The 26,662-nt window shown below is 37.3% G+C and overlaps 1 protein-coding gene across 3 annotated transcripts in view; it reads left to right on the top strand.

The window, feature by feature from the left end:
* Positions 1 to 26,662, top strand: part of Asx (transcriptional regulator additional sex combs) — a 391,735-nt gene that overhangs the window by 221,851 nt on the left and 143,222 nt on the right. For all 3 annotated transcript variants that reach the window (XM_090415600.1, XM_090415599.1, XM_090415601.1), the window contains one exon: positions 18,723 to 18,802. In XM_090415600.1, coding sequence (XP_090271726.1) covers positions 18,723 to 18,802 — 80 coding nt within the window. The remainder of the gene's footprint in view (positions 1 to 18,722; positions 18,803 to 26,662) is intronic.

The following is a 26,662-nucleotide window of genomic DNA, read 5'->3' as shown; positions in this document are numbered from 1 at the left end:
ATAGAGAACACATCATATACATATCTTAGTCAGATAGAAGGCTTGAGAGAGTCCGAGTTGAAGAGTTTGTTTTTCAAAATCTTCCATGAAAAAATTGGGTAAGGATGGGAAAACCCATAGCTGTACCCTCTGTCTGTTTGTAAATTTTGTTCCTTCCAGGAGAATTATCTGGAATGGATGGTAAAGGAAAAAAGATCTGTGATATTTGAAGGAAAAACATATTTTAAAGGTGTTAAGGTGTCATTTAAGGGAATAGAGTAAGGCTTTGCTTTATGATCATTTTCATTTATGACCAATGCCCATTCATATGACACCACATTTGCTTATATGATGGATTTAATGATAAGATGCTATCATGATTCAACTAATGAACAGTTTTCAAGAACTCAGTTCATTTGTGGCATCATTGTTCTCTCTCTCTCTCTCTGTTTCAGTATTTTGTGTGAATTATAAACTGTTTATAACAATGATTTTATTGTTGTTAATAATGGTAGATAAAAATTGAAGGGTTCTGTTTCTTCCAGTGAAAAGAAGAAGACTCATAAACCTATTATTCAAGGTATTAAGATTGAAATTATTAAATTTAGTCCAGTATACCTATTATAGAGAGGTATTATATGGGTAAAAAAAAAGGTGATCTACAATTCAACATTTCTTACTTTTTCGTTTGGGTAACTGTCATAACAAACTGCTTTATTTATATCAGTTATTTCCATATATGACTGCTTAAGAATGTTATTACACTATTACATGTATCCACAAGTGACAGGGAAAAGGGGATGGGGCATTGTATATTGAATTATATGGCATATCCTAGCCATATAATTGTATTATATGGCTAGGATATGCCTATATTAGTAAACAGTAAGGTAATGTGAAAGTTGACTGATATACCTGTATTGTTTACAATTAAATTTTCAATCAGCATTTTAAAATGGAGAGCATCTTTTTTTTTTATGCACAAAGTGGTATGGCCAGTAAGGTGATGGGGGTGGGTAGAAGATTAGGAAGAATTCTTTAAAAAGTAAATGCATCAAAAAAGTACAATAGTCTTTTTAATTCTAAATCCCAACCTCAAGGTGAACCTCTTGATCCTGTAGTTAACCTGTCCAAAAGGCCTAAAGATACTGTATCCTAAATACCTTAGGATACTGTTAGTATCCTAATTCTCGGCCACAATTTTGCCACAGCACCCAAACACATACTAGCACTACACTTGATGTTCAAGGTTAAATGCCGAATTCATAACTTGACTAGAAATTGGTAACAACATTAGGCTTACTTTTGGTGATTTGAGAAAAGGCAAGAATACCTACGAAGTTGAAAAAAAGCATGTCATGGACAAAGTCAAAGCCGTGTTTAGAGAATGGGAAAATCTTAGAGCAAGAACGAGGCAAAAAAGAAATATGAGTAAAAATGGTAAAATTTCCAGAAAACAAGCAATTTCTGTTGACAAAGGAGAAAAAGGTCGCAGAAGAAAAGTGGTAAGTATAGACAGGGCACTTGCCAAGAATGCAGCTGCAGCATAGAATTATTATTTTATTATTATCATCATCATCATCAACAGTCCTCCATGGAGTCACATGACTCCTTGTGGGAGGTCCCACTCTCACACGCACAGCTAATTGTACCTCTACTGTCTCTGCACTCACCACACTCTCAGGTAATGCATTCCAATCACTTACCACTCTACAAGCAAAAAATCTAATCTCTACCCCCACCCTCCCCCCACTCACACCCACCTTATACAGCTTCCAGGGATGACCTCTCATTCTGCCCTGTCTCCAAATATTCTATGAAAAAATCTCATCCACACTAATCTGGTAATTACCCCTTACCAACTTATACGTCTCGATCATGTCTCCCCTTCTCCTTCTATTCACCCACTGGGCTCTATAATTTGCATTCTCTCAATCTGTCCTCATATTCCATGTTCTAGAGATCAGAAAGCAACTTAGTCATCTCTGAACCTTCTCCAACATCTCATCTTTTTGAAAACATGACATCCATATCTGTGCACAGTAATTCATATGTGGCCCGATCAAAGTTTTGTACAATGGAATCAAAGCATTCTTATTTCTACACATCAGTTCTCTACATCATTTCCATAATCCTCACAGTTTAGCAAAATGTCAATGAAATTTCAAGGCCCTATCCACCATAACCCCCAAATCCTTCATCTCCTGCACCTTATACAAAATATACCCACCAATCCTATACTTTGCATCTCATATTTGCTTCCCATTTAAAAACTTACACTTTGCAACATTAAACTGACCCCCACACTTGTCCATTCAGACAGTCTATTTAGGTCCTCTTGCAAAGCTATGATATCTGCTCTCTTTAACTTTCCCCAACTTTGCATCATCTGCAAACAACTTTATATTGCCATTTAAGCCCTTTCCAATGTCATTTACATACAAATTAAGCAACAGTGCCCCCAAAACAGGCCTCTGGGGCACACCACTAATGGCTTTCCTCTTCTGAGATATCATTCCCCCATACCACAACTTGATGATACCTATCAGACAGCCAATCTACTATCCAACTCCATCTGTTCCAATTTAACTACTAGTTTGTCATGTGACAATCTATTGAAAGCCTTCGCAAAATCTAAATATACTACCATTATATGCATTACCCTTGTCCAATGTATTCGTCACCTTGGTATAATAAGTAAGCAGATTGCTAAAACATGATCTTCCTTTAGCAAACCCATGCTGCCTATTAAAGAGAACTCTACTGCTGTTTACCCAGTTCTGAATCCTTGTCCTCACCAGCTTCTCCAACACCTTGACCACAACTCCAGACAAGAAGATTGGACCTATAATTTGAAGCTTTAGTTTTTATCATCCCTTTTATGAAGCAGAACAATTTTACCATCTTTTCATTCCTTTAGGACCTGGGCTAATCCAAGACTCATGTTAAAAATATACATTAAAGCTGTTGTTAACTCCCTGGAACAGTCCCTCAAGACATGCGTTGATATACCATCAAGTTCCATGGCCTTGTTGACATCAAGTTTACTCAATTCTTCTTATACCTCCTTTTCACTCATCATCAGTTGTTCTTTCCCCATTCCCACTGTTCTCAATTTCTGCATTATGTTACAATCACAAGAATAGAATACTTTAATGAACTGCTTATTAAATACCTCTGCTGTATCCACCTCTGTGTTTATCATTCTCCCATTATCACTGACCAACATCATTCAATCATAAACCTTAGTCTTCTCACCTTCTTTATGAAGTGGAACAATTTTATCATCTTTCTACTCCTTGGAGACCTGGGATAATCTAAGACTCATGTACATTAAGCTATTAAAGCAGTTTTAATGTACATTAAAGCTGTTGTTAACTTGCCAGAACATTCCCACAAGACATGTGATGATATACCATCAAGTCCCATGGCCTTGTTGACATCGAGTTTACTCAATTCCTCATATAACTCACTCTCTCATATAACTCACTCTCCATCAGTGATAAGAAGAAGATGGCAGAGAAGCAAGAAGAAAATTTTAGAAAAGGTAGAGAAAGATAAAATGAAAAAAAATATTAACTGCTTTCAACAGCCCAGTTTGACATCTTTATCATTTGAAAGTGAGGGAAAATGATTCTTGTAATAAACAAATCAAGCCATCAAGTTCGGGATCACAGCTAAAATGTGTAGGAAAAATTATTGGTGATGATAGTTTATCAGCTAGCCTTGATGTTGCCAAAGTTAGTGTATTATGGTGAATCAGAACACCATAACAGCTCTCACTGACATTGTTTGCAAGGTTATTGCCTTCGTGAAGAATGTAATTTTATGCAAATGACATTAAAAACTAACCATCGCAACCCTTAAATATACTGTAAATTGAAAGTTTATTTTTCATTTGGTTAGACTATAATAAATTTAGTTTAATCCTTTATCCAAGTGTGAGCAAACAAAGTTTGCGCCTGAAAATATCTTCAGGACTGGGGTAAGGTAGTGCAACTCGTAGCAAAGGTGGACCAAGCTAACATCACTCCTATTTCCTGGCTCCCACTGAAGAGACCTCAATAAAGGTCGAAACTAGTCTGGGTAGTGGCCCTTCCCTTAATGCATAACATTATACATATCCGCAAGGAGATGTGTTTTGCATTATGGGAGATATTGATAGGAGTGATGTTAGCTTGGTCCACCTTTGCTACGAGTTGCCCAGTGTTGTACTACCTTACCCCAGTCCTGAAAATATTTTCAGCCGCAAACTTTGCTTTTTGCTCACACTTGGATAAAGGATTAAACTAAATTTATTATACTGTAAATTGTTGCAAATTTTCAGTGTGTTCCTATTATTGTGAAAACAAAGCGCATGTGCCTCATATTAAATTCAAAACATCTAAAATTTGCTATCAAGTGCAGATAATTCATTAGGGTGCATCTTAAAGAAGCACCCCTAATATAGAGCTTACCTGCACTTAAGATACCTTGAAGCAGATCAGCTCTTCATCACGTGTACAAGCCTAGCCAGATCTGCTTATGCACAACACAAAAAAATGATTTTTAAAAAAAGGCAGCAATTATGAAAAGAGCTGGAAGGGAAACGTCAAAGTGGAGACAGAGTATGGACAATTATATATAAAGAAGGGATACTAGTGAGGAAATCAAACTCTGCAAATAACCAGGATGGAAACCTGATCCCAACCACTGCATAGGGAACATCTAGGACGGACCCATGTGGTCAAAACTTAACTTACAGAATCTTCCAGATCCATTTTACAAAAATTTATGGAATCTGAGTTCTAACCTTAATGATGGTCACTTCCTGGAAGAGTAGGTGGAAGTGGATGCCCTCCAGAGAGCATCCATCTCACCTACTCTTCCTGACAGAATCTCAACCTCCTCAAACACCTTCTCTCTGATTTCCCAACTACATGCTCTTTAACTCCTCTTGCCTCACATAAGTTTGCTCCAGTATACTATGCCAGAGAGCATCCAACTTGGAATCTTCCAATTTTTACCTCCTTTGGCTAAAAATCACCCTACCTCATTTTACCAAATTCACATGCTATCTCTACTGTTCTTCTAATGCTAGCAACCACTCTTCAATCACTTTGCCTTAAAAGTTGATTTTCTTCAATCCAACTCACCAAACACCGAGGCCACTGAATTGAACCACAACACCAGCTGGCTGCCCACTTCCAGTTGCACAGATCAAATAGGTAGAGAGGCTGAGACTTTTGCAATCACAAATGATCTCACACATATTGTCCACATGCCTACCAGAATAGAAAACAATCCTAATCACTCCCTAAACTCCTTGGATCTCTTCTTCACCAGCGGCCCATCTAAGTAGTATGCTGTGAATGTTGTCTACCGTTTAGGCAGCATAGACTATGATGTAGTTCAGGTCTCTTCCCTTCATGGAGCAACACATATATAACCACTCACATCCATGTGTTGTATGGCATTGCCAGAAAGCCAAGTGAGAGAATCTTGCAACTTCTATGCCTCGTTTCCTTAGTCAGATTACTGTTTCCATCCACCTGAGTCAAACTTATGTTCAGAAAGAATCATCAAAATAATTCCCATTGGCATGGAAACATTTATTCCCCACTCCACCCTAAATTCTCTTCCCCTATCTGGCCTTGGTTTCTCCCACAGCTATGCAAAGGCTGTAGAAAAGAAGAGTCAGGCATACTGCAACTGGGTAGCCAGCTTTCTGGCCAGAAAGCTAGCTACCCAGTTGGTTATTTCTGGCCATCCACTATCACTCAAAGTGAGTGATAGTGGATGACTCCAGAGAACAGAGCTTTGAACAAGAATGAGAGAACAGACCCCTTGTGGGGTTCAACAGGGCTCTGTTCACTCACCCACCCTCTTCCTTGTATACATAAACAATTTACTCCAGCTAACCACCAATCTAGTATACAATTTTTTTAGAAAGTTTTTTCCACTTGGTTATACTATAAATTAGAGATGCTAAGAAATTATATTCTTGGTTTAATCCTTTATACAAGTGTAAGCAAAGTTTGCATGTTAAGTATCTTCGCAACTAGGCTACTTGTATATATAGAGACTAATGACTTCACATCAATTGCCTTAGTATCCCATGATGCAAAGCACATATCCTTTGGGTGTATGTAATGCTATGCATTATGGAACAATGCAATTCCCCCCCCCCCAAAAAAAAGATGTGTGCATTGCATTATGGGATACTGAGGCAATCAAAGTCATTAGCCTCTATATACAAGTTGCTTGGTTGTAAAGACTCTTCACAACACACAAACTTTGTTTGCTTACATGTGGATAAAAGATTAAACCAAGAATATAGTTTCTTGGCATGTTTAATTTATAGTATAACAAGGTGAAAAAACTTTCAACATCTATCTCTGATCCAGTTCCATCTATCTCTTACACACACACACACTGGTCATACCACATTATATACAGAAAACTGTACTTATTTTGAAATGTGTATTAAAAATCTAATAGTAAATAATATAGATATATATTGGTCAGCTTTGATGTCACCCTCTGAGTTGTATTTGTAAATATGGAGGTATAAAAGTGTTGGGGGGGGGGGGGCTGCACTGCATAACTTAGAAGGCCCTTCTCAGAATTTCGAATTTCATATGATTGGAAAACAGTTCTCATAGCTCTTCTGTGTAAAAAGGGGGATTAAAAATGGATGTGAGAATTAAAGAGGAATTTCTCTACTAAGTGTTCCAGGTAAGATTTATGCAAGCATACTTCAGAAAAGACTATGAAAAATTGTGGAAGAGAAACCTGAAGAAAAGCAAGCTGGGATCAGGCCAAATGGAGCTGTCAAGAGCAGATTTTCACTTGATGATAAATAGTTCAAAAATCATGAAAATATACGAAGGATCTATACTTCAGTTTTGTTTATCTAGAAAAGGCATACAACAAGGTACAGAGCATAACCAGAACATATACAGAGCATATATGCATTATTGTAGGAAATGAAACATTATAGAGAGTTTAACTTAAATATATAATCTGTATTTGAGAGTCAGCAATTAGAATTCAAGGAGCTACAGGAAGATGGTTTGATATAAAATTTGGTGTAAGACAAGGTGCACATTATCTCTACTCTTATTCTTCATCTGAATGGATCTCAAAGAAAGTGACATTAATTCTGTTATCAGAATTGAGGATATCAAGCTCAGCTGAACTCCTAAATAAATCCAGTGCAGTTATCCAGGCTTCTCTAACTACACTGAATAATTGATTTAGCAGTATTTGCAATAAAAAGACCAAAATTATGAAAATAGGAAAGAACATAAAAATCTTCAGCTGCATTTTCAGTGGAGAACCTGTAAAACAAGTAAAATAGTTCAGCTATTTAGACACAATTTTAGTGAAGATGGGAAATTTGATATGGAACAAACAATAGAATAAGGAAAGCTAATATTGGAGTAGAGCTCTCATAGCACCCATATATAAAAAGGGAAATAAAACTGAATGTGAGAATTACAGAGGTATTTCCCTACTGAGTGTTCCTGGCAAGATCTATGCAAGTATACTTGAGAAACGGTTGAGAAGAATTGTGGAAGAAAAGCTTGGTGAAGAACAAGCTGGATTCAGGCCAAATAGAGGCTGTCAGGATCAGATCTTCACTTTACGACAAATAGTCGAGAAAGCATGGGAATATAACAAAGATCTGTATTTAAGTTTTGTCGATTTGGAAAAGGCATATGACAAGGTGCCAAGAGAGAAGCTATTCAATACACTGCAGTTATATGGTGTCAATGGGGCATTATATTGAATAGCTTCTCTCTTGGCACCTTGTCATATGCCTTTTCCAAATCGACAAAACTTCCTTTTCCAAATCTGTATTTATCAAGATCAATACATCTGTATTGATCTTGATAAATACAGATGATTCTGCCTATTTTCATTGTCTTTGTCTTTATTTGAGTTGTGAGTCAGCAGTTAGAATTGAAGGAAGTACAGGAAGATGGTTTAATGTTAAATCTGGTGTGAGACAAGGATGTACATTATCCCCTCTGTTATTCATTATCTATATGGATCACATTATGAAGGAATGTGGTATTAAACCTGATATCAAAATTGGAGATGTTAATGTCAGCTCTTTGCTTTATGCAGATGATGTTATACTTCTAAATAAATCCGCTACAGGTCTGCAAGATTCTCTGACTAAATTGAATAGCTGTTGTAATAGATATGGTATGAAGGTCAGCAATAAAAAGACAAAGACAATGAAAATAGGCAGAATCATTGAAAATGTCAACTGTGTTGTGAATGGAGAACCTGTGGAACAAGTAAAACATTTCAGCTACTTAGGCACAATTTTTACTGAAGATGGTAAATTAAATATAGAAATAGACAACAGAATCAGCAAAGCTGGTATCGTGGGAAGTCAATTGAATAAATTCATATGGAATAAGAAAGAAATTAGTCGGAACACTAAATTAGCTGTATACAAGACAGTGTTCAAACCAGTTTTAACTTATGGATCTGAGAGCTGGGTCAGAAGTAAAACACTTGACCAAAGACTAGAGACCACAGATATGAGAGTCCTGAGAAAGATTAGAGGCGTGAACAGATGGCATCAATGGCAATATCATGTTAAAAATGAGGATATTAGGAAAGAACTTGACATTGTCAGCATCCAGGAATGTGTTAGCAGAGCTAATCTCAGATGGTATGGTCACTTAAATAGAATGGGAGAGGAAAGATTAGCAAAACAAGTGTTCTCTGCCAGGTTGGCAGGAAAACGACCCAGAGGAAGACCAAGATATAGGTGGATTGATACGGTACAAAGTGCCTTAGACGATAGAAATATAAGATCTGATAATGTTGGAGTCTTGACAAGTAACAGACTGATTTGGAGGAAAATTGTAGATAGGAAGTTAGTAATGATGTAATTTTTTCATGTAGTACTGTCATATCCTGTACACCCCTTGAGGGTACATGGCAGGAATTTGATGATGATGATGATGATGATGATGAATATGATAAGGAGTCAATTGAATCAATTTATATGGAATAAGAGAGAAATTAGCCAAAACACTAAACTAGCAGTATACAAGACATTGTTCAAACTAGTTTTACATTATGGATCTGAGAGCTGGCTTAGAAGAAAAGCACTTGATTGAAGACTAGAGACCATGGATATGAGAGTTATGAGAAAACTTAAAGGACAAGGTGCTTAGAGAAAAGCTTTTCAAAAAACTTAAATTGTATGGGATGAATGGAACATTATACAGATCAATACAATAGTCTATATTTAAATTGTCAGTCAGCAGTTAGAATTGAAGGAAATACAGGAAGATGAAACACAAGGGATAACACATCTCCACTCTTATTCATCATCTATATGGATCACATTATGAACGAAAGTGGATTTAGGCCTGATATTAGACTTTGAGATGTCAAACTCAGCTATTTGCTTTTTTGCAGATGATGATGTTGTACTCCTAATCACATGTAGTGCAAGTATCCAGGATTCTCTAAGTAAATTGAATAACAGCTGTAACAAATTTGGCATGAAATTCAGCAATAAAAAGTCCAAAACTATGAAAATAGGCAAGAGCATAGAAAACTTTAGCTGTATTCTCAATGGAAATCCTATAGAACAAGTACAATATTTCAACTATTTAGGCACAGTTTTTAGTTAAGATGGCAAGTTCAATCTGGAAATAGACAACAAAAGCTGGTACGATGGGTAACCAGCTGAATAAATTTATATGGAATAAGAGAGAAATTAGCCAAAACGCCAAACTAGTAGTATACAAGACAGTGTTCAAGCCAGTTTAAGTTATGGATCTGAGAGTTCAGTTAGAAATAAAGCACTTGATCAAAGACTAGAGACCACAGTTATGATAGTTATGAGAAAACTTAGAGGAGGGAAAAGATGGCATCACAGGCAGAATCATATTAAAAAAGAAGATATTAGGAAGTAACTTGACATTGTTAATATTCAAGAATGTGTTAGTAGAACTGATCTAAGGTAGTATGCTACCTTAAACAGAATGGTAGAGGATAGTTTAACAAAACAAGCGTTTGATGCTAAAATAACAAGAGAAAGATCAAGATCTATATGGATTGATTCATTCAGACATACCCTAGAAGACTGAAACATTAGATATGACAATGTGTGAGTTCTGACTAGTAATAGACTAATTTGGAGGAAAATTTTTGATAATAATAACGTAAATTTATCATGAAGTACTATCATAGTATCATGTACCATAGTACCATTGGGGGCAAATATCAGGAAATTGATGTTAAAAGTTTTTTCATTTGGTTATACTATAAATTAAAGATGCCAAGAAATTATATTCTTGGTTTCGTCCTTTATCCAAGTGTAAGTAAACAAAGTACAAAGTTTGCATGCATGTGAAGTATCTTCACAACTAGACTACTTGTATATAGAGGCTAATGACTTCACATCAATTGCCTTAGTATCCTATGATGCAAAGTACACATCCTTTTGGGTGTGTAATATAATGCTATGCATTATGGAAGGGCCACTATCCAGACCGGTTTTGATCTTTACTGAGAGCTTATCAGTGGCAGCCAGAGCCAGAAGTGTGATACCAAGGTTGAAGTGATGCAGAAGTCATATTTCCATATACAAGTAGACTGAAGGTGTCACACCTTATTACTAAAATACTCTTGATTAGAGACAAATGTTGAAAGTAATGAAGTGACTTCACACGCAAACTTTGTTTGCTTACCCTTGGATAAAGGATGAAACCAAGAATATAATTTCTTGGCATCTTTAATTTACAGGAAATTAATTATAATTATGTCAGCCTTACCAATTCAAAAAATTTCTGCACTTCTTCCTAAGTGGAATCTTCTATGAAACCATACTAGTAGTGTTACACCTGATATCTTGAGAATATAGTATTCTCAGTTATCATGGTGTAACATGAAAAATAAATAACATAAATAAAAACCCCTGCATAAAAAGGATAATTTAATTAATAAAACATTCTTGCATCCAGTATAAATTGAGTAAAATGTAAAGGTCTATTGTTTAGTTAAGATAACAAAAGAAAAGAATGTATTAAGATGTATTATGACTAAACAAGGAATTTGTATTAAATAAGTAGCTAACTAAGAATTAATATAGTAATGTGATTAAGAATGAAAGAGTTAAGTGCATAAGTATAAAAGAATGAGTCATGAAATACGCTATGTAAGAGGCTACAGATTAAGCATTAAGTAGAATTCTGAGAAAAGGTTTAAAAGGGGGTTAAGATAGAGGCTAACAAGAGAAATAACGGAATATTGCTTAGGGCCTGTACCCAGATAGAAACTTTGTTACGAGTTGCCGATCAAAATGACGTATGGCAGCAAAATGCTACCCAATTGGTAAACAGACGGAAAACAAGTAGGAGGCGGGAAAAGGAAGTAAGAAAGGGTGCCGTTAGGAGAGCAGATATAAAAGGGTTGGTAACCCCCCCCCCCCCCGTGGCTTTTTTTCGGAGAGTAGGCTCTTGTGGTTTTTCGGGAAGACGTTTAGATAGTCAAGGAGGCTTGAGGCCTTTTTTTGCCTTTTGCGAGAGGAGAAGAAACTTTTGGATAGTCGCGGTAGTTTTAGTTTGGTTTTCTAGTGGATTTCACGGTGTTCCTGAGTGGAGAGATATGGCTTATATCCTCATGCCACAACAAGGAATCGAAGGTGAGCAGGAAAGCTATTCCCGTATTCCTTTGTAGAAAGCAAAATATACCATAGAGACATAGGAAGCTGTGAAGATATTGATGTCCTCGTTTCGGATAGTACAGCCGACGGTGCAGATGTTTATATAGCCCTGAATTGCAAGAAGTTATGCAAGCAAGTCCGTTCAGTAGAAGGTAAAGGCCCCTAAGTGAAGCTAAAGAAAGGTATTGTGAATTTTGTCTTATGTTAACTAGAAGTTGTTTGTGATAGGTACCATTGTCATATTACGGAACTGTTAAAGTGATTAGGGAGAAATTATAATAGGACTTTAGAATTTGATAGAGAGTGTTAAAGGTAAGCTAGCTAGTGTTGATAATTTGTGAATAATTAATTATCCTAAGAATATTGAGTGCCTACTACATTGTAAAAGGAAAGTCAATGACATAGTTGTGTGTTAATGAAGTAAATGGTTTTGTTAATATTGAGTTAGATTAGTGTGAATTGAGTAATCAAGTAGCCTGGGGAATTTGAATGCCTAGTGTGATGTGTAGAGAATCGGAATTGTCATAAGTATGTGCTAGAGTAGTTAATGATTTTGTTAGTGTACTTGAAGTTGAATAATCTAATAATATGTGGTGATCTAATCTTTCCATGTTAAGTGAATTCATGTTTTGTATGAAATTTTGTGGCGGCATGATCGTAGTAACTTTTGTCGAATCATAGCCCAACTACTTGTATTAAGCTAATTTTAGTGTGTAAGTAATTTAGTTGAGTATTTTGATATGTACCATGTTTAGAGAAATAATAAACCTTTTGTTTGATGATAAAAAAAGTTGTCTGATATTGCTAATCCAATGCACTGCTTAGAAACATTCGAGCCTAACCACGCGGGGAATTAACATTAAGAATCGGGAAGTTTAAGGAATTAATGTTGAGTAACAAGGAATAGTGTCACGACTGCAATAGTTACACTTTCAGATATTTGAGCTCCTTTTCTCTGTTTATGTATAAGATATCTTAAACTAAATATCCCAAAGGGCGCAGTTAAAACACAAATACTAGGGATACCACGGGGAACAGATATGAATAGCTCAGATATTAGTAGAAATTTTGGTGATGTTTTGAAAGTAGAAGTTAGGAGAATATAGACGAAGGCAGTTTGTAAGACAAACAAAATCGTAAGATAGGGACATAACAGTAGCAAGGCTTATACGTTGGTCAGACATAACTGGTGATTAGTTTACGGAATTAACAATGCATATAAAGTATATTAATTAAAGGTAACTTTAATGAATAACTTCTATATTTCGGCAATGTCACATTGCCATCTTCAGGAACATAAAGATATGGTATGTGCACTCAGGAACTAACACAAAGCAAATGAGGAAGAGAGCAAGAAACTAATATTGCTCCTAAAGCCCTAATGGTGCCCTCTGGCGGGCTAATTTGGTAGTCTTGGCAGTTGGGCTGAAGTTCTCATAATGTAAGTCTCCCAAATTTGGGGTAGTTTCATGCACCCAAATTTGTTGAGGTTAGGAACGTTTTTTAGAGCTGCTGAAGATTCTTTGAATAATCTTTCGTATTAAAACTTGCTGCGATGAATTATTTTTGATTTCTTCCAACGAATTTTATGGTGGGTAGCGGCTATACTGGTGGAACCGGATGTAGTCTTGGTGTTCTGAAATCCTGATATTTGTTGTTCTGCCTGTTTGGCTAAAGTAGGACAATTTGCAGACCAACCACTTCCCCTAGACCTACACCAGGTAGGTCTAGGGGAAGTGGTTGGTCTTTGGTAGAGCGGATAAGGGATGCCAACTTTTTATATGGTGTGTAACAGGAAGTAAGGTCATATTTTTTGAGGATATTGGTTATTTTCTCAGAGGTGCCCTGGATGTGGGGGATGGTGATAGAGTTGGTGTAATCTTTATTGTGGATGGGGGGTGGGAGGGGGGTTGTGGTTTACTGGTTTTAGTATTTTTTGGATTTTTTTGGGGTTATAGCCATTGGCTAAGAAAGTGTTGAGGATGTGGTTTAGTTCAGTAATTAGGGCCTTGTCATCTGAGCAGATTAATTTTGCCCTGTTATTATAGTGTTTTTATAACCACATATTGTTGTGAGGGGGGGGGACTGCTGGTGAATGTATCTGCCAGTATGGGTGGGTTTTCTGTGAACAGAGAAAACCAAGGATCCATCAAGCTGGCGGGTGATTAAAGTGTCTAGGAAGGGGAGGGTGTTGTTTTCCTCTTTTTCCAAGGTGAACTGGACTCTGGAGTGTTGGTTGTTTAAGTGTGTTAGGAAGGAGTGGAGTGTGTCTGAGCCATGTGGCCAAATAGCAAACACATCATCCACATAACGAAGCCAAATAGTGGGTTTTTGTGGGGCGGAGTTTAAGGCTTTCTCTTCAAATGTCTCCATAAAGAAATTGGCCAAGGGTGGGGAAAGTGGTGAACCCCTGGCTGTACCCTCTATCTGTTTGTAGAACTTTCCTTGCCAAACGAAATAGCCCGAGTTCATTGTGAACTGAAAGAGGGCTGAGATATCGGGAGGAAACTTGGCTTGGATGAGCTCTAGGGTTTCTTTGAGTGGGATATTAGTGAATAGGGAGGAGACGTCAAAACTGACCATTATGTCAGTGTGTTGGAGTGTGAGGTTTTCTATACTGGCTTTAAAGTGGGCTGAGTTTTTTATGTGTGATGGTATGTTGCCAGTGTAGTGTGTGAGCATTTTGGCTAAATGTTTGGCTAATTTATATGTTGGGGAATCAATGCCATCCACTATGGGACGCAATGGCACATTTTGTTTATGCATTTTTGGGAGTCCATATAATCAGGGCTGTCTAGAGTTATAAGGTTTTAGTTTGTTGGTGACTTCCACAGGCCAAGAAGTGACCTTCTTAAGGAGTCTGTGGAGAGTTCTAATCTGAGAGCTGGTCGGATTATATTCAATGGGGAGGTAAGTTGTACGGTCTAGTACTAAAGCAGTTAGCTTACCTTTGTAGTCTTTTTGATTGAGCACTACAGTGGCGTTTCCTTTATCCGCCTTGGTGATTACTATTTTGTTGTTTTTAAATTCTTGTAGGGCAGCATATTCGTTTTTGGATAAGTTGGTTTTTGGAGGTTTGGCTTTAGTGAGAACACCAACTACATCCAGTCTAACGTTGTTGGCGATATGGTTAGGCAGGTTGCGAATCCCACGTTCTATATGGATCATGATATCTTCGGCAGGTATTCTTTTAGGAGCTAGGGCGAAATTGTGACCACGTGAAAGTGCGGTGAGTGCTTCAGGCTTTAAAACTGCAGACAAGAGGTTGACTACAGTGTTGAGTGGTGGCTGTGGTAAGGAGGTAGAATTCTTTGTCAGGTTTTCGTATTTTTTCAAGCGCTGACTTCGTATTTTTTCGAATTCTTCTTTTGCCGATGTGCACGAGACGTCATGAAGTATCGACCATAGATCACGGCCGAGTTTATCTGAAAGCTCTTCCTCTAGCACCTGTAAGGTTTTGTTTTCGTCGGCCAGGAGAACTCGCGTCGCAGTAATTTGTTCTCTTAACAGGGCGAAGCTAGTGCGATTATAAATGTGCATAGCTTTCTCGGAAGTAAAACGGTGCTTCAATTTAACACAATTAGGGATCACTTTGTTATCCTGGCAGCGTTTTAGGAACGTCAGACGATTTATTTGCCTCGATATTTTCAACCTCAATTTGCCGTATTGACGGGCCTTTCATGCGATGGCATCTCCGTGGATGATCACGCTGCCCTACAAGAATTGAAAAACAACAAAAAAATAGTAGTCACCAAGGCGGATAAGGGAAATGCCACTGTAGTGCTCAATCAAAAAGACTACAAAGGTAAGCTAACTGCTTTAGTACTAGACCATATGACTTACCTCCCCATTGAATATAATCCGACCAGCTCTCAGATTAGAACTCTCCACAGACTCCTTAAGAAGGTCACTTCTTGGCCTGTGGAAGTCACCAACAAACTAAAACCTTATAACTCTAGACCGCCCCGATTATATGGACTCCCAAAAATACATAAACAAAATGTGCCATTGGGTCCCATTGTGGGTGGCATTGATTCCCCAACATATAAATTAGCCAAACATTTAGCCAAAACGCTCACACACTACACTGGCAACACACCATCACACATAAAAAACTCAGCCCACTTTAAAGCCAGTATAGAAAACCCCACACTCCAACACACTGACATAATGGTCAGTTTTGACGTCTCCTCCCTATTCACTAATGTCCCACTCAAAGAAACCCTAGAGCTCATCCAAGCTAAGTTTCCTCCCGATATCTCAGCCCTATTTCAGTTCACAATGTACTCGGGCTATTTCGTTTGGCAAGGAAAGTTCTACAAACAGATAGAGGGTACAGCCATGGGTTCACTGCTTTCCCCACCCTTGGCCAATTTCTTTATGGAGACATTTGAAGAGAAAGCCTTAAACTCCGCCCCACAAAAACCCACTATTTGGCTTTGTTATGTGGATGATGTGTTTGCTATTTGGCCACATGGCTCAGACACACTCCACTCCTTCCTAACACACTTAGAAAAAGAGGAAAACAACACCCTCCCCTTCCTAGACACTTTAATCACCTGCCAGCTTGATGGATCCTTGGTTTTCTCTGTTCACAGAAAACCCACCCATACTGGCAGATACATTCACCAGCAGTCCCCCCCCCCCCCCTCACAACAATATGGGGTTATAAAAACACTATATAACAGGGCAAAATTAATCTGCTCAGATGACAAGGCCCTAACTACTGAACTAAACCACATCCTCAACACTTTCTTAGCCAATGGCTATAACCCCAAAAAAATCCAAAAAATACTAAAACCAGTAAACCACAACCCCCCTCCCCCCCCTCCACAATAAAGATTACACCACGTCTATCACCATCCCCTACATCCAGGGCACCTCTGAGAAAATAACCAATATCCTCAAAAAATATGACCTTACTTCCTGTTACAGACCATATAAAAAGTTGGCATCCCTTATCCGCTCTACCAAAGACCAACCACTTCCCCTAGACCTACCTGGTGTATACCAGGTCCCTTGCAGCTGCAAATTGTCCTACTTTGGCCAAACAGGCAGAACAACAAATATCAGGATTTCAGAACACCAAGACTACATCTGGTTCCACCAGTATAGCTGCTCTGGGCTGGTAGACCATGCCTTAGATACCCACCATAAAATTCGTTGGAAGAAAACAAAAACAATTCATCGCAGCAAGTTTAAATACGAAAGATTATTCAAAGAATCTTCAGCAGCTCTAAAAAACGTTCCTAACCTCAACAAATTTGGGTGCATGAAACTACCCCAAATTTGGGAGACTTACATTATGAGAACTTCAGCCCAACTGCCAAGACTACCAAATTAGCCCGCCAGAGGGCACTATTAGGACTTTAGGAACAATATTAGTTTCTTGCTTTCTTCCTCATTTGCTTTGTGTTAGTGCCTGCGTGCACATACCATATCTTCATATTCCTGAAGATGGCAATGTGACGTTGTCGAAATATAGAAGTTATTCATTAAAGTTACCTTTAATTAATATATTTTATATGCGTTGTTAATTCCCTAAACTAATCACCAGTTATGAAACCATAAGTACAGCCAACACTTTTTTTTTTTTTATGTAAAACGATAGGTGATGGTATGCATTCATTGCTAGCAGGAATATTAAAATGATTCCAGATTTGTATATCACATCACTGTTAATAAAGGTGACAGTGCAACATACCAATGTGTATACCATTCCAAAAAAAAAAATAATCACTGGACACAAGTATGTCTTATTGTCCAGTTTGCTATTTTATGCTTGCCCATGTAGCTTTACTTGATATTGTTTGCCATTCAAGAAGATTATCCTCATATTCAACTTTAAGCCCTATAGTTGCTCCTTTCTTTCTCTGATGTATATATCAGAGAATTATCAACAATTATATATAATTGTTTCATCTTCTATTTGCTGTTCAGAAGAGTCTGTCTTGGTTCAGTTTGTCAGTGACATCAATTATGTTGATGTATACTTGTCTAATTCTCCTCTTTCCATTTTTTTCCCCATTGATACTTCTTTTATTGCTCTTGTTGAATTCTGCTGATGTTGATCTGGAGTTTGTTCCGTTAGCTGACCCCCCCCCTCGGGGGTGGGGGGAGCAAGGACTTTGTTTAACATGGTGATACCCCATCTCGCATGAAATTTCCCCATGTTGTAACTTCAGTTTGTTTTGGTTTAAGCCAGCACAGAATACAGTTTGTTCAGTTAAATCCCAAATTGACAACCCATCCTCATTCGATCGTTATCCACCCAAAGTGTACTAACATGGTGTGCATCACCATGAGAAATTGAGAATTGGCCTAAAGTCAGAATTTCCAATTGATTTTCTACATTGCTTAAAAAGCTCTGTGGAGGTCTCCTCACCATTATTTAGTTTTGATTCTACAAAATTTCAAATGTTTTCCTGATATACAAAAGTTAAATACAGCTGTATTATATTCATATGATTGCTCAACTATTTGTCCTGAAGTAAAATCTGATTCTGACAGATTTTTGCCCTGAATTTGTTCTTCCTCAACTATCTCTTCCACATTTTTCAACTAATATTGTGAGCAATGGAGAAACAATGACAATTAAAGATGATAATAAAGAATACACAAACTTGCATTCAGCACTAATAAAGTCATTTTGTGACATGTATAATGTATATAAGATAGGTAAGAAAAATACTGGAAATGGATAATGTCTCAAGTTTGAAACATCTCTGTTGCCATGCTAGTTGGACATGGACTTAAATCTCCTGATGAAAAACCATCATGGTACATTCCATTAATACTATAACCATATTATTATAAGGATACAGAATTTGTTTGTGGACCTTATATATTGTGTTATATTATTTCCCTGTAAAATCTTTTATTGTAGTTAAATATTGCATAAAGCCTAATTGCAAACGCTCTTTAGCATTTACAGCCTGTGTGCTGCCTCTAGTTGTTTTGTTATCTGATGTGTTATTCGTAAGCTCTAGTTTATTTCTTTTTAAATTTATATTTTAAAATTTTTACATATATAATCATTTTTTAACTTTTCTTATAGCTGCACAGATAGCCCAAACAAAAAAAGGTTGTATTGATTTGGAGACTCCAGATTCCATTCTAGTGAATACCAATTTGCGGGTGAGAATATATTTTAAAAGGGATTTTTAATGAATTTGTAATATTTTCAATTCATATTCATCATTTCTTGAAATGTACATCAAGGAACATACAGGAGATCGATATAACCCAACATAATTATAAATTTGATATTTTTATACGATACAGATGGATCAAACAGCTTAGCATGAATTCATATGTATCCGTGACCTTCACTACTCTCCTATCATTTATACTTAAAAATATATTTTCTGAAATGCATTTTTAGAAGTGGTGAAAAGAGTGTATGAAATTGCATGAGTATATTTAGTAACTGAAATGATAATCCTACAATAATTTTTATTATACTCTGTTAGTAGGTATCTTCGAAACTGGTTTATTATTAAGTGTCTGATAAATTATATCTGCCCTTGTTTGCCTGTCTTCTAAAACAGTCTCAGAGTATAGGCCAATATACCGGATGATTATAAAATAATGTAAAGTGTTCAGAGCTCTCTAGCGAGTAATGTATTGGACGAAACACACCAATATTCGGTAGACGTACACAGCGGAACATGGGGATTCGATTTAACGGGAAAAAATAGTACCAAAAGTCGCCAACAGGGGAAATTTTGGCGCTGCCAAATTAATTTTAGTAGGTGTGACTAATGAATGACTAAATGGCAAATGAGAGCTAGCACACGCATCAATTTCATGACATTTATTCTTAATTACAAATGAGATTCAATATGACCACCATTCTAATGTTCCAGGAACTGCATACGGTGCACGACATTTTCCACAGTGGCTCGCAACATATCAAAATTGATTTGTCTCATGTGTAACGTTATTCGATCTTTCAAAGTTGGAATATCGGGTACATGTCCTTGATACACAATGCTTTTAAGAAATCCCAACAGCCAAAAGTCACAAGGATTGAGATCAGGCGATCTTGGTGGCCATGGCTTGGGAAATGCATGACTAATGATTCTTCTGTCAGAGAAATGTTGTCGCAAAACACACTGTACCTGAAGTCCAATGTGATGTGGGGCACCATCCTGCATGAAGATGGTCGAATCGAGACATCCTCTTTGCTGCAGTTGTGGAACCACAAAGTTCTGTAACATATTGGCATGCCTGTTAGCATTAACAGAACAGGTCACTGGTCCATTTTGGTGATTTTCCTCGTAAAAGTATGGACCAATGATAAAAGCTGCCGTAAATCCACACCACACTATGACTTTGGGCGAGTGGATAGACATCTGCAGACATACGTGCGGATTAGTTGCAGCCCAAATGCGACAGTTGCGTGTGTTAATATCGCCGTTCAAATAAAAGTGCACTTCATCATCATCAAATTCCTGCCATTTACCCTCAAGGTGTGTACAGGATATGATAATACTAAATGGAAAAAAAAATTACGTCATTACTAACTTCCTATCTACAATTTTTCTCCAAATCAGTCTGTTACTTGTCAAGACTCCAACATTATCAGATGTTATATTTCTATCGTCTAAGGCACTTTGTACCATATCAATCCACCTATATCTTGGTCTTCCTCTGGGTCATTTTTCTGCCAACCTGGCGGAGAACACTTGTTTTGCTAATCTTTCTTCGCCCATTCTGTTTAAGTGACCATACCACCTGAGATTAGCTCTGCTAACGCATTTCTGAATGCTGACAAGGTCAAGTTCTTTCCTAATATCCTCATTTTTAATATGATATTGCCATTGATGCCATCTGTTCACGCCTATAATCTTTCTCAGGACTCTCATATCTGCGGTCTCTAGTCTTTGGTCAAGTGTTTTACTTCTGACCCAGCTCTCAGATCCATAAGTTAAAACTGGTTTGAACACTCTTGTATACAGCTAATTTAGTGTTCCAACTAATTTCTTTCTTATTCCATATGAATTTATTCAATTGACTTCCCACGATACCAGCTTTGCTGATTCTGTTGTCTATTTCTATATTTAATTTACCATCTTCAGTAAAAATTGTGCCTAAGTAGCTGAAATGTTTTACTTGTTCCACAGGTTCTCCATTCACAACACAGTTGACATTTTCAGTGATTCTGCCTATTTTCATTGTCTTTGTCTTTTTATTGCTGACCTTCATACCATATCTATTACAACAGTTATTCAATTTAGTCAGAAAATCTTGCAGACTTGTAGCGGATTTATTTAGAAGAATAACGTCATCCGCATTAAGCAAAGAGCTGACGTTAACATCTCCAATTTTGATATCATGTTTAATACCACTTTCCTTCATAATGTGATCCATATAGATAATGAATAACACAGGGGACAATGTACATCCTTGTCTCACACCAGTTTTAACATTAAACCATCTTCCTGTACTTCCTTCAATTCTAACTGCCGACTTACAACTGAAATAAAGATTAAGTATTACTTGATATAATGCCCCATTGACACCATATAACTGTAGCGTATTGAATAGCTTCTCTCTTGGCACCTTTTCATATAACCTTTTCAAATCGACAAAACTTAAATACAGATCTTTGTTATATTCCCATGCTTTCTTGACTATTTGTCCTAAAGTGAAGATCTGATCCTGACAGCCTCTATTTGGCCTGAATCCAGCTTGTTCTTCACCAAGCTTTTCTTCCACAATTCTTCTCAACCGTTTCTCAAGTATACTTGCATAGATCTTGCCTGGAACATCTCAGTAGGGAAATAGCTCTGTAATTCTCACATTCAGTTTTATTTCCCTTTTTATATATGGGTACTATTAGAGCTCTACTCCAATCATCGGCAATTCATCCCTCTGTCCAGGCTTTCTGAACTATGCAGTGCACCACTGTAAGACTTTTATACCACCATACTTCAGCATTTCTGGTCGAATATCATCTACTCCTGCTGCCTTTTCACATTTCAAACTTTTGATGGCTTTTTCTACTTCAAGTATGGATACGTATTCCTGACTGTATGCCTGTTGAGTGTGTTTTTACCACTGTGATATCACTGCTTGTTTCATTTAGCACTTTTCAAAGTAATTACCTCCATACTTCAAGGATATCTTTTTCTCCTGTTTTCATGTCACCTTTATCATCTCTAACTCCTTTTACAGCACTCTTTCCTCCATTCCTAAGCTTCTTCAACAACCTTCAGAATATTTTCCCACCTTCTTGATAGCTTCGTCACTCCATAAAATCTGCCACGGCCGTGCATCATCCACTTCCATGCGCACTAAGAATCTCAAAGATAAGTTGATTCATGTGGTCACATCACCAGGGCGCAATTCTTGAACTTGACTTGATTTTATAGGGGTGAAACTTCAACATATGATGTAGGATTTTCCACACCGTTATGTATGCGATATCTGTTTGCCAGGATATTGCTCGTGCACTTCTGGTATCATGCATATTCATCATCTCCTGTTCCACAATAGCAGTTGCAATTTGTTTAACTTGTTGGTGATTGATTGATTGGTTTGCATCCTCTGCCTACCTGCACTGGTAGAGTTCCAGTAGTTTCAATTCGCCAAATCAGTTTTCGTAAGTTTGTTACGCCAAAACGGTCCTTTTCGTAAATTTTTCATATGCCGAAAATCACGAAGACAAGCACTGGCATTATTGTTCCGCTGATAATAGAGTTTGACTAACAAAGCATGCTCACTTAAGGTAAGAGGCATCGAAAAGCAGTTCGTCTATGAATGATAAGAAATCTCACAGGCTTTCCTTTTATTCCATGATCGCTCACAAGAAACACGATAATGGAAAGTAGTGTATTTTACTTCGTAAACAGCGCCAAAATTTCCCCTGTTGGCGACTTTGGTACTTTTTTTTTTTTTCGTTAAATCGAATCCCCATGTTTCACTGTGTACGTCTACCGAATATTGGTGTGTTTCGTCCAATGCATTACTCGCTAGAGGGCTCTGACACTTGACGTTATTTTATAATCACCCAGAGTGTATTTATATACAGTCATCTTCAACTTTGAATCGAGTTATGTCCGTGATCCTAAGGGAATAAACATTTTCAAGTATACTTTCGAAGAAGACACCAGCGAGTGTAAAGTAAAAAGTTTCCTGCTTAGTAACATTGCATCATATGCAGTTGCAACCGCACATTCAGCGGCAACCTCCCTCAGCAATCCAAACGTGTCTTCAGCAGTTCCTCTGTTGATTTTGTGTTTGAGAAATAGGCTATTTGTGTATTTATCATTAAATATTTTCTACAACTTGGCCCATACACACCCAATCAAAAAACCTGAAGAAGAATTACAGAAAAAGAGGCAAGCAACTGATCTTGAAAAGAAGTTGCAAGTTATAAAGCAAAATAAAGCTGGTACTGTAAGCCTGTCAATGTGATTGCAAATGTCTTTGGAATATCTCATTCTACAATGATTGACCATTTTGAAAAATAAGAATAAAATCGTAAAGACTGTAAAAGGATCTGCTTCCATTAAATCGATGAGAGTGATGAAGCAATGACAAAGTCCTATCCAATGACAAACATCAAATTCAATGCTTCTTCTGGTTGGTTGATGAGATTCAAGCAGCGTTTTGCACTGCATAATATGAAAATGTATGGTGAATCTGCAAGTGCTGATGAGAAAGCGGCCAAGGAGTTTGTGGAGAAATTGGATAAAATTAGTATGGAGGAGTATTTGCCACAGCAAATATTTGATATGGACCAGACCTTGTTTTGGAAAAAAACCTAAGCAGACAATCATCCACAAGAAAGCTAAATTCTATGCCTGGTTTAAAAGCTGTTAAAGACCATATTGCAATTATGTTAGGAGGTGATGTGACCGGATATAAACCAGGGGGTCTTCAATGCATGGCCTGCAGGCCACAGGTGGGCTGCAGAGCTCTTTGCCTTGGCCCGCCGGCCATTTTGAAAAAAATAACTACTTAATATTAAAACGTGAGTAAATAAAAATTAATTTCAATGAATCCTGCAGGCTACTAAGCTATACTGTGGTATTTAGAATTGTAAGATACTTTCCAGATTGACAAGGAATGCTGTGCATTTGATACTTTACATAAAATCCAATAAAAATGAATATTAAGTAGACATGCTTCTTCAGCCATCTACCAGCACCAAGCGGTACTTAAGTACTAGTATTAACGTCGCAGGTAGATGGCTGAAGTAGTAGTTCATTCGAGTGTGCTGTCTAGTGCCTTCCAGATACATCTGGAAGGTTCTTGATACTTCGTTATTTTCATATAAATACAAAAGGATCTCATCCACAGTCTGTCAATCAGTCATGAACATTGTGATATTCATGTATAAGCACACACAGGTTCGTCATGTCAGCCATAGCCTATTGTGGTTTTATATAGCCAAACTTTTTTCATTAGTGTGAGACATATTCAGTGGATAATAACCATTACATGGCCATTTTGAATCATTTTTTGGGTTCACCTTCCATCACTATGGTGTCTACAAGTAAAAAGCGATGAAAAGTGGACCAATTTGTACTTTTTTATGCCAATCGACGATAAGCCACTGTTTAATTTGTCATGAGACACAGTATGCATCCAATTTCGATCACCTTCAAGGGTGGCTTCATGTGGACAAAGTGAACCATCTCCAATTTGATTTAAACTGCCAGCAGGGTACGTTTAAAAGGCAGAGGGAAGAGAGCGAAGCATGCGTCAAAGTAAGTTAAGTAATAGCTGAAAAAAATGCTAAAAAATCAAAAGCCTTCTTGGACAGCGAGTTTGTGAAAGAGTGTTTCATCACTGCTGGGGATATTCTGTGCCCAAATAATGAAGTGTTTTTAAAAAACTGAGTTTGTCTGGGGTAACTGTAGCACAACATGTCAAAGAACTTTCCAGTGACATTAAAGGAACTTTAAAAAAACGTTCATCCGAATTTATGTCATATTCACTTGCTTTAGATGAGAGTACTGATGTGAAGGATACAGCACAACTGGCTATCTTTGTCCGTGGCATTGATCAACAATTCAATCTAACTGCTAGCGTTCGTACCTATAAAGGGGACGACGAAAGGCACTGATATTCTTGAAGCTGCCAAGAAAACGCTCCAGTGTTTTGACTTCAGCTTAACCAACCTTGAGGGCGTGGTAACTGATGGTGCCCCTGCTATGGTGGGAAAGAACGAAGGGGTGCTGCTACAGAAAGAACTGGGACTAGAAGGAAAAGATTTCGTCCATTACCACTGTTTAATCACCAGGAGAATTTGTGCGCAAAAACTATTGGATTTGAGAATGTCATGAAAGTTATTGTGACTGTTGTCAACATTATTAGGGCAAGAAGATTGAATCATCGTCGCCGGCATGCTCTGAGGATGTGCGCTTTGATAACGTATTTATGTGAGCAGTTCTTCTCCAGAATGAAGCATATGAAGTCCAAGACAACTCAGATTATGGGCCAACATCTCGAGAATACTCTGCACATAGCGACTTCCAACATTGATGCCAACATCGACTAGCTGGTCAAGGAAAAACATTGCCAAGTTGCCCATTGACATTGTAAAAAATGAATGTTTTCTTCATTAAATTATCTTTTTTCAAGTATTGATTGTATTTATTTATCATGAACCCAACTCCTACCTATGCTCTTAAAGCTGAGTTTGTTTACTTTTATAGGATTTTATGTAAAGTATCAAATGCACAGCATTCCTTGTGAATCTGGAAAGCATCTTACAATTCTAAACACTGCAGTATAGCTTAGCGGCCTGCAAGCTTCATTGAAATTTTTAATGTTGCCCGCACTGTCTGAAAGGTTGAAGACCCCTGATATAAACTGAAACTATTTGTGATATGATACAGTGAGAATCCATGAGCCCTCAAAAACATTATGAAGCATAATCTTCCAGTTTGTTATCAGAACAATAAGAAGTCGTGGATGACTCAAAAATTGTTTGAGGAATGCCTTAATCAACTGTTATAAAAGTGAATTGGAAAGCTATTGTGTGAAAGAAAATGTAGAATTTAAAATTTTATTAATTCTAGATAATGCTCCAGGTCATCACCTTACATCGGTGCTCTAGGTCTTCACCCTGAGATCAAGGTCATCCTCCAAACACTACTTCATTGATTCATCCGATGGATCATGGAGTTCTTGCATTATTTAAGGCTTATTATCTATGGACAACTTTTTCACAAACCATTTCGGCCACTAAAGGAAATGATCAGACTCTCATGCAATTCGTGAAGGCATTCAATATTTATCATGCTGGAAGTTTTTTCCCACTTGGTTAGACTATAAGAAATTTAGTTTAATCCTTTATCCAAGTGTAAGCAAACAAAGTTTGTGCCTGAAGTAACTTCAGGACTGAGGCAACTCATGGTAAAGGTGGAGTAAGCTCTCATCACTTGTCTTAGTATCTCTCATAATGCAAAGCACATCAACTTGTGGACATGTATAATGCTATGCATTAAGGGAAGGACCACTACCCAGTATTGCATAGCATTATACATGTCTGCAAGGAGATGTGCTTTGCATTATGGGAGATACTAAGACAAGTGATGAGAGCTTACTCCACCTTTACCACAAGTTGCCTCAGTCCTGAAGATACCTCAAGTGCAAACTTTGTTTACTTACACTTGAATAAAGGATTAGACTAAATTTATTATTTATCATGCTATTAAAAATATTGCTGTCTCATGGATTGGGACAAAGTGCCTCTGAAGAATTGCTTGAACTGGAGGAACGGAAGAGGAAGAATGAGAAAAAGAAGGAGGAAAAGAGAAACAAGAAGTAGTTAAACAGTTTACAGTGAAGGATCTTGCAGAAATGTTCTTAGAATGGCTGAAGACATGCACCCCAATGTTGAATGCTACTTATGAGTAGAAAGGAAAGTACATGATGTGTTTGCTTGCTATAAACAAATTTATAATGAAAAGAAGAAGAGGAATAAACAAAGCACATTGGGTATTTTCATCAAAAAAACAAAGGTTACACCAGAAG

This window comes from Typopeltis vanoorti, chromosome 3 (assembly GCF_054136105.1).
Source record: "Typopeltis vanoorti isolate ZY-2024b chromosome 3, IOZ_Tvanoo_1.0, whole genome shotgun sequence".
Lineage (NCBI taxonomy): Eukaryota > Metazoa > Arthropoda > Arachnida > Uropygi > Thelyphonidae > Typopeltis > Typopeltis vanoorti.
This window is presented reverse-complemented; position numbering and strand designations above follow the sequence as displayed.